The 8,639-nt window shown below is 55.5% G+C and overlaps 2 protein-coding genes across 2 annotated transcripts in view; both read left to right on the top strand.

Annotated features, from left to right (window-relative positions):
* The first annotated feature begins 1,621 nt into the window (after nucleotides 1–1,621).
* Nucleotides 1,622–4,253, top strand: LOC102018844 (neutrophil elastase). The gene is made up of 5 exons (XM_005406018.2): nucleotides 1,622–1,790; nucleotides 2,029–2,185; nucleotides 2,494–2,635; nucleotides 3,611–3,844; nucleotides 3,965–4,253. Exons 1-5 carry the CDS (start codon nucleotides 1,637–1,639, stop codon nucleotides 4,148–4,150), a joined length of 873 nt encoding a protein of 290 aa, XP_005406075.2. The 5' UTR covers nucleotides 1,622–1,636; the 3' UTR covers nucleotides 4,151–4,253.
* A 3,259-nt stretch (nucleotides 4,254–7,512) lies between these two features.
* Cfd (complement factor D (adipsin)) overlaps nucleotides 7,513–8,639 on the top strand; it is a 5,706-nt gene continuing 4,579 nt past the window's right edge. Inside the window, exons 1-3 of the mRNA XM_005406171.2 lie at nucleotides 7,513–7,608; nucleotides 8,156–8,312; nucleotides 8,386–8,633. Coding sequence (XP_005406228.1) covers nucleotides 7,563–7,608; nucleotides 8,156–8,312; nucleotides 8,386–8,633 — 451 coding nt within the window. The 5' untranslated portion in view covers nucleotides 7,513–7,562. The remainder of the gene's footprint in view (nucleotides 7,609–8,155; nucleotides 8,313–8,385; nucleotides 8,634–8,639) is intronic.

Here is an 8,639-nt window from a genome sequence, read left to right as displayed (position 1 = left end):
AAAACAGCCAAGTTCATCAAGAAAGCCAGCATGACGAGCTCCTCCAAAACAACCACAGCTCCTTACAGCTTCCAACAACCTCTCTCAGCTCCCAGCAGCCTCTTTAGTTCCCAAAAGCCTTTCTTCTTCTTCTCCAGTTCTACCTCTTATGCTGCTGACAACAGTCCTCAGGTGGGCCTCCTACACCCAGCACCACGCTTACTCAGTTCAGCTGGGGGTTATAAGTTGACCACCAGTTGTCAATCCACTACAGAGGCTGAGGCAGGAGGATTGCAAGTCCTAGTCCAGCCTGGGCAGCTGAGTGACTGAGTGAGAGCTGTCTCAAAATAAAAAAATTAGCCAGGTGTAGGGGCGCGTGCCTGTAACCCCAGCACTCCGAGGCTGAGGCAGGAGGATCGTTGCGAGTTCAAGACCAGCCTGAGGGGTGGGGATATAGCTCAGGGGTACAAGTGCCTGCCTGGCAAGTGCAAGGTCCTGAGTTTGATTCCCGGTACAAAAGAAGAAAAAGACCAGCCTAGGCTACAAAGTGAGCTCAAGGCCAGCCTGAACTGCATAGTGAGACCCTGTCTCAAAAAGATAAAAAGCAAAACAAAACAAAAAACACTGGGGAAGTAGCTCAGCTGGAAGACCCTGGGTTCAATCCCTAGTACCTCTCCACTGAAAGGGGTGACAGGGCTATGCTGCTTGCGCCAGGCCTGAGGTGTGCCTCAGTTTCCCCACCTCACGTGAGACCCTGGCAGAGAGCCCCAGAGAAATGTCAGAAACAGCCCTGGGAATGCTTAGCACAATCACTTGTTGCTTTTGTGGCGCCCTGGGTACACTCAGGTCCAGGTTAGCAAAACTACAGGATTTCCAGTTACACCTGAGGGCCAGATGAAGCGATCCTTGTGTGTGTGTGCACGCGTGCATGCTAGGGATGGAACCCAAGGCCTCCTACATGCTAGGCAGGGGCTCACCACTGAGATGCACCCCCAGCATTTATTTATTTAGCTTTTTTTTTCATTTTGAGACTGAGTCTTGCTGAGTTGCCCAGAGTGGGCTCCTATGTGGATTCTTCTTGCCTCAGCCTCCTGAGCAGCTGGGATGACAGACCAGCACCACAACCTCCTAACAATGACTAAATCTGTAGATAAATACATCCCGTGCAGTACCAGTGACTGGTGTATAGTAAAGAAAAAACTGTTAGCCAGGTGTGGTGATGCACACCTGTAATTCCAGCACTTGGGAGGCTGAGGCAGGAGGATCATCATGAGTTTTGAGGCCAGCCTGGGCCACATATTGAGTTCAAGGCCAGCCTGCAGTACATAGTGAGACCCTGTCTAAAAAAGAAAAGAAAAAAAAAAAGTGAAAAAAAGGAAAAGGCTGTTTACACCAGGTGTGGTGGTGACACACACCTATCATCCCAGCCCTGGGAGGCTGAGACAGGAGGATTGCTGTGAGTTCAAGGCCAGCCTGGACTATATAGCAAGACTCTGTCTCATGGAAAAGAAAGAAAGGAAGAAAGCAAGCAAGCCGGAGGAAAGAGGCTGTTACCCGACATTTAAGTTTGCGTGTCACGGGTTTTTTTGGGCCCCGCCAGCTACCCTAGCTCCTCAGCCCACTTTGCACCTTGACAGGAAGTGGGGGTGCCAGCACTATGGGGCAATGCAACGGCTTCCCAGCTCCAGCTATAAGAGGGGAGGTGGCCGGGGTGGGCCAGAGGCCCCGGAGCCCTGGCCGCACCATGACCCGAGGCCACCGAGCGCGCAGGCCCGCCCTCACCTACGTGCTGCTGGCCCTGCTGCTGGGCAGTGAGTGGCACCTGCCTGTCTGTCCCCAGGGTCCTTCCCCGGCTCGTGCCTGGGCTCCAGGGCGGGGTGTGTGTGTGCGCGTGCGTGTGTGTGCCTGTGTGCGCATGTGTGTGTGTGTGAACTGTGTTTCCCTGCGCCCTCCCGGCGCTCAGGCCAGGCTGAGCCTTGACGGGGTGGGGTGGGGACGCAGGTCTGCCCTCTTCTCTCCACGGCTCAGTTCCCTCATCCTGCGCCCCAGGACCCACGCTGGCCTCGGAGATCGTGGGTGGCCGCCCAGCTCGGCCCCACTCCAGGCCCTACATGGTGTCGCTGCAGCGGCGTGGAGGCCACTTCTGCGGCGCAACGCTGATCGCCAGGAGCTTCGTGATGTCGGCTGCGCACTGCGTGAACGGCCTGTGAGTTCCTTCAGGGCCCGTCCTGAGCCCCCGGGGGCTCCCAAGGACTCCTCTGAACCCTGGAGAGGAGACAGGGTCTTGCTGTGTGGTTCAGGCTGCCCTTAAACTCATTATACTGGTCAGCCTAGCCTCAAACTCACAGTGACTCTCCTGCCTCAGCCTCCCCAATGCTGGGATGACAGACGTGTGAAAGGCCAGGGGATCACAGGGAGGAGGAGCTCCCCTTGCACCCCAGGCAGGGCATGGGGGTCTCTGAGGTCCCCTTGCTACCCTAGCCCTCAGGGTCATCTACCTTCCCCACCCTGCAGAAACTTCCGGTCAGTGCAGGTGGTGCTGGGCGCGCATGACCTGCGGCAGCAGGAGCCCACCCGGCAGACTTTCAGTGTGGAGCGGATCTTTGAGAATGGCTTTGACCCTACGCTGTTGCTCAATGACATCGTGATTCTCCAGGTACTGAGGTTGGGGAGGGCAGAAGTGGGCTGGGGGACATGCTGGGGTCTCATCGTGGAGTCCATTATGACACGTGGTGGTAGCAGGGTGGCTCGTTCCCTTTCTGAGCCTCAATTGAAATGGGAGGTTAATGCTTCCCTGGACTGCTGTGGAGGAATTAAATGAGATGATACTGCAGGAAAGTTCCCAGGAGTTGTCAGTCAACAAACTTTTTTTTTTTTTTTTTGAGACAATCTTGCTATGTAGTTCAGGCTGGCCTTGAACTCCTAGAAATCCTCCTGCCTCATCCTCCCCAGGGCTAGGATGACAGGCATATGGCATCACACACATGGTGATAAACCATTGTTACAGAGTCCACCAAAAAAAGGTATATACATCAGGCAAAGCAAAACTTGTATAAATATTGTAATACTAAATTTCTTGAGACATCATGAGATGGATACAAGTTACTTTTGGCCTCTACAATTACAAGAGTTGCTCAGAAGGTGCCCATTGGCTTCCAGATATTTATTAGTGTGATGAACTGCTGGAGCCTGTATACATTATTTTGGTGAAGTCTGTATTTTTGTCAGCCCGTGGCCAGGGGCAGAGACTGTGTCAGCTTGGAAAACAGGTTAAAAATCTCACCTTTATTAAGACCGACAGGAGACTGGGGGAGAAACTCCTTGCCATGCTAAGTCACTGTGTGCAAAATTCTATTTCCTGAGAAGGTTTGGGAGGAGACTTTTGTTTTCATTTGTGTGGCCCATAATTTGATTTATTGAGCACCTACTGTTTACTGTGCTCAAGGACAGCCTTAGCTGCACCAAGAGCTCCCACTTTGCAGATGAGGAAACTGAGGTCTGGTGGGATCCTGTCTAGCAAGTGACCAGAACCACAGGGCAGCCTCAGATGGGAAAACTGAGGCCAGGTGCAGGGAGGGAAGCTGCCCACTGCTCCCATGTGACACCCTGGCTCTTGGTCTCCCCTCTGTAGCTCAACGGGTCAGCCACGATCAATGCCAACGTCCAGGTGGCCCAGCTGCCTGCTCAGGGCCGTGGCGTGCGGAGCGGGACGAGATGCCTGGCCATGGGCTGGGGCCGTCTGGGCACGAACCGCCCGATCCCGAGTGTCCTGCAGGAGCTCAATGTGACCGTGGTGACGTCCCAGTGTCGCCGCCGCGTCAACGTCTGCACCCTGGTGCCGCGCCGCCAGGCTGGGATCTGCTTTGTGAGTCCCCCACACCTTCCTGGCTCAGCAGCAGGGACTGTGGTCAGCCTACAGGGAGGACTGCCCAGGGCGGGTGAGCGGGAGGGAGGCCACATGGTCCAGCTCCTGACCCCTCCTCAGGGAGACTCCGGTGGCCCCTTGGTCTGCAACGGGCTGGTCCAGGGAATCGACTCCTTCATCCGCGGGGGCTGTGGCTCAGGCTTCTACCCAGATGCCTTTGCGCCGGTGGCGAAGTTCATAGACTGGATCAACTCTATCATCCACCCTGGCCAGTATGGCCCCGGCCCCACCCCAGAGTCCCCGTGAGCAGGACCGGCTAGGAATGGGTCACCTCCGCCTCTTCACCTCGACTGCCCGTGACAGCGCTCCTCACATCTGGCACAATAAAAGCCACTCTTCTGTACAGCGAGCCGGGTGTCCCTGTTGCTGGTGCAGTCCCTGTTGGGTGCAGTGGCTGGGGTGTCGAGGACACTGCCACCAAGTGGTTGCAAAGTCAGGGTGGGGCTAGGAAAAGACACCCACCTTTCCCCTACTCTGACATTTTGTTGTTTTGTTTAGCTAAATCATTCAGGCTGGCCTTGAACTTACTATGTATCCCAGGCTAGCGTTGAACTTGAGGTGATCCTCCTGCCTCAGCTTCCTGAATGCTGAGATTACAGGCATGTACCACTACACCCAACTTTCCTCCGACTTTTCACAAAAGATCCAGCATGCCATTTCTGGGTTTTGTTCTATTAAACTTACTCTCACCAGATGTGCTGGCTCATGCTTGTCATCTGGCAGTAGGGAGGCTGAGGCAGGGGGATCACAAGTTCAAGCCCAGCCTGGGCAATTCATAAGATCTTTTCTCAAAGTAAAAAAAAAAACGACAAGGACTGGGTATGCAGCTCAGGGATAGAGCATTTAGTATGCACCAAGCCCTGGGTTCCAGGCTCAGCACTGCAAAAGAACAAAAACCAAAAAAATCTCACTTCATGAGATCAGAGAGCCTGGTGGGTTGGTGCGGACAGGCTCAGGTGTCTTTCTGAGTCTGCAGTGTGGCCACTCCAGCCCTTGCAGTCCCATCCCTTCACAGACAGGGAACAGGTGCAGAGGGGGCCTACCTTAGGAGCCTGGGTCTGGGCAGTAGAGTGGAGCCCAAGGCAGCCTTGGTCCTGGATGGAGGTCACACCCTGGGGGAGGTCTCTGCGAAGAAGCCCTCTGAGGCCATGGGTGGGGACTGTGACACAGCTCCTGCCATCCTGTGCCACGCCAGCAGGCAGATAAACAAGAAAAGTACAAGCCGGGTGTGGTGGCACATCACCCCTACCGTTCCAGCTACTCAGGAGGCTGAGGTAGGAGAATGTCAAGTTTGAGTCCAGCCTCAGCAACATAGCAAGACCTCTTTCAAAATAAAAAATAAAAAGGGCTGGGGATGCAGCTCAGTGCAAAGGCCCTGGGTCCACCCCAAGTACAGAAAAAAAAAAAAAAAAACCCAGAAGGGAAAAAAGAAAGAAAAGAAACAGGAAAAACAAACTACCATGGAGTGGTTGCGTCTCCTCGTGACTGTGGATAGGACCCAGGCCCTGGCCCATGGCTACAGCCTGCACCTGAGGGCCTTGGGCCCCAGGCCCGCTCTGCCCCCTGGGGGCACCTCATTCTGCATTGGCCCCTGCTGAGGGAGATGGTCCACCCCAGAGATCTGCGCATGTCCTCAGTGTCCCTGCAGCAGAGGGTTACAGCCTGGGTGTCCTGCTGGGCCCTGGGCTGTGACCAAGTGTTGCTGCAATCTGAACATTTTTCCTTGCACAATCTGGGATCCATCCTAAAAGGCATGTGGCCCAGATCTTCTGATTTTAGGCAAGCGCTGTACTGTTGAGCTACACCCGCCAGCCCCCAGATCTTCTGATTTTCATAAGGAAATATGGGAGGTTCTGATAAATCACATTTGCTTTTTCTTTTCTCCAGTACTGGGAGTTGAACCCGGAGCCTTCACATTGAGCTACATCCCCAGCACACTTTTTTTTTTTTTTTGTCTTTTTGAGACAAGGTCTCACTATACAGTTCAGGCTGAACTTGAGCTCACTTTGTACCCCAGGCTGGCCTTGAACTTGCAGCAATCTTCCTGCCGCAGTCTCCCGAGTGCTGGGATTACAGACATGTGCCTCCATGTCTGGCTATCCCCAGCGCATTTTATTTTATCTTTTGAGACAGGGTCTCAGTAAGTTGCTAAATACCTATGCTGGGATTGAACTTGTCATATTCCTGCCTTAGCCTCCCAGAGGATAACAGACGTGCACGACCACACCTGGTTATTTTCTCTTCTCCTCCTCTTTCTCCCCTCCTCCCTCTTTCTCTTCTTTTAGACAGGGTCTCACTCTGTAGTCCAGATTGGCCTTGAACTCACTCTGGAGCCCAGGCTGGCCTCAAACTCACAATCATCCTCCTACCTCAGCCTCCCAGATGCTGGGATCACAGGTGTGTGCCACCACGCCTGCCCATTTCCTACTCTGTATGTATGGAGTAGTTCACGGTGAAAGAAGACAAGCAGAGATGGAGAGAGAGAGTGTGCTGCTCCTGTGGGGGAGTCTCAGGGTCTCCCGATGTACCGTCCCTCCTTGCCCTTGGCTCGTGAGATGCCAGCCCAAACTCTCACCTCACAGAGGGCCATTGACTCAGACTCTGCACATCAAAACTGGTGTCCAGGGGTCAGCTCAGGAGGGAGCACCTGATCCTCACTCAGCCAATCAGAAGTAGCCCTGAGAGGGGCTGGGGATTTAGCTCAGCGGCAAAAGCTCCTGCCTGGCAAGCGCAGGGTCGTGAGTTCGGTTCCCGGTACTGGAGAAAAACCAAAAAAAAAAAAAAAAAAAAGAAGTAGCCCTGAGAATTTGGCTGTTGTGATGGGAAATTTTAGGAGGGGCTCATGGAGCCACTGCAGAGTCTGGGCTCCCTGGGAAAACAACAGGGGAGCCTGGTGGGCAGAGAAGTTATTAAAGAAGAAAGGAGGAACCAGAAATGGATACTTAACCTCATCCAGGCACCTGGATCAAACCATACCTGAAGGCAGATATCTCTGTGCTTTCTTTAGTGATGGCTGCATTGGTTTCACTTTTCTTTTCTATCACTTGTATCTGAGCATCTCTTCCTGCCATCCCTTCATTCCTTCTTTGCAACTCTCTGCTTGTTGGGGTGCCAGGCCACCCCAAGCCCACAGGGGCATTAGGAAGCATTCCCCTCACTCCCAGAGAATAGAAGGAGGGAGGGAAAGATGAAGCGCGTTGGGGCTGGGGATTTAGCTCAGTGGCACAGCGCCTGCCTAGCAAGCGTGAGGTCGTGAGTTCGATTCCTGGTACCGGAAAAAAAAGATGAAGTGAGTTGTTTACAGGCTTGGGCCTCCAGCTGCTATTGTGAAATTTGGGGCTGGAAGGACACTGTGGTCTGGGGGACACGTGGGCCAGGGTGGGCAGCCCAGGTCACCTTTTCCTGGCCATCCCCAGGGGGCACCCTCACCAGGGTAGACTCTGGCTAGACCCCCTAGGGTAGGAGGGACCCCTTGGCCTGTCCCCAGGTCTGGCAGGGAGATGACAAGCTGGGGGAGGATGGGGTTGTGGGTGGTTCCCTTTTCCCCAGCTGGGCCCAAGCCCACGGTGCAGATGGGGCCCCTGGGAGGTGCCCGCCCCTTCCACCCCCATAAAAGGCCCTGAGCCCCGCCTGGATCAGTGTCCAGTCTGTGATCACCATGGCGGGCCTGGCGGTTCTGCTCCTCTTGGGAGCTGCAGTGTGTGGTGAGTGGGCCTGGGGAGTGCGGGACTGGCCTGAGGTCCCCCAGTCCCACAAACAGACAGCTTCAAAAGTCAAGGAGCCAGGTGTGATGGCACATGCTTGTCATCCCAGCACTTAGGAGGATGAGGCAGGAGAATCGCTACGTGTTAGAGGCCAGCGTGGGCGGCTTAGTGGGTCCCTATCTCAAGAAAGAAACAACACTAACAAAAAAGTCAAAGATTCTCAAAACTTTGAATCTTGAAATCTGAGCCTTCAGAAGTCTTTGTCCACAGCAAGAATCTAAAGTCCTATCATAGAAGGCCTGTGGGGCTTTCGGGGCTGGCAGGGGTATTAGCTTTAGTCGCTCCACTTTTCTTGGGTTTAACTGAAGTCCTTAGGTCAGGGTGTGGTGCTGGAGTTCGGCCCAGACCCCACCAATCCCTCTGGCTGTTTTGGGCATCCCTCACCCTCCTAGGTGTCTGGGTTTGCTGCTGCTCAGAACTGCACCTGACAGTGATGGGCCTGCGGGGGTGTTGCACCTTGGTCCTCACACCCCTCTCCCCAACGCAGCGGCGCAGCCCCGCGGCCGGATCCTGGGCGGCCAGGAGGCCGAAGCCCACGCGCGGCCCTACATGGCGTCGGTGCAGGTGGACGGCAGACACCTGTGCGGCGGCGTCCTGGTGGCTGCGCAGTGGGTGCTGAGCGCCGCGCACTGCCTGGAGGAGGCGTGAGTGCGGGGCTGGGCGGGGCTGGGGGGCATGCGGGGCGCGGCTCTGACCGCGGACCCCCCATGTCCCCAGGGACGGCAAGGTGCAGGTGCTGCTGGGTGCGCACTCCCTGTCGCGGCCCGAGCCCTCCAAGCGCCTGTATGACGTGAGTCGCTCAGTGCCCCACCCAGACAGCAGTCCCGACACCATCGACCACGACCTCCTCCTGCTGCAGGTCAGCCCTGGCCAGCGGTGCCTCGCCCGCGGCGCTGGGTCCCCACCTCGCGCCCACCTCGCCCCTACCTCGCGGCCCGGGCCGGTGCTTCCCGCAGCGCGGCCCCGCCCCT

This window comes from Chinchilla lanigera, unplaced genomic scaffold (genome assembly GCF_000276665.1).
Source record: "Chinchilla lanigera isolate Chin_1 unplaced genomic scaffold, ChiLan1.0 scaffold00094, whole genome shotgun sequence".
In the NCBI taxonomy this organism is placed as follows: Eukaryota; Metazoa; Chordata; class Mammalia; order Rodentia; family Chinchillidae; genus Chinchilla; species Chinchilla lanigera.
The sequence above is the reverse complement of the archived record's forward strand: the minus strand, read 5'-3'. Positions and strand labels throughout refer to the sequence as shown.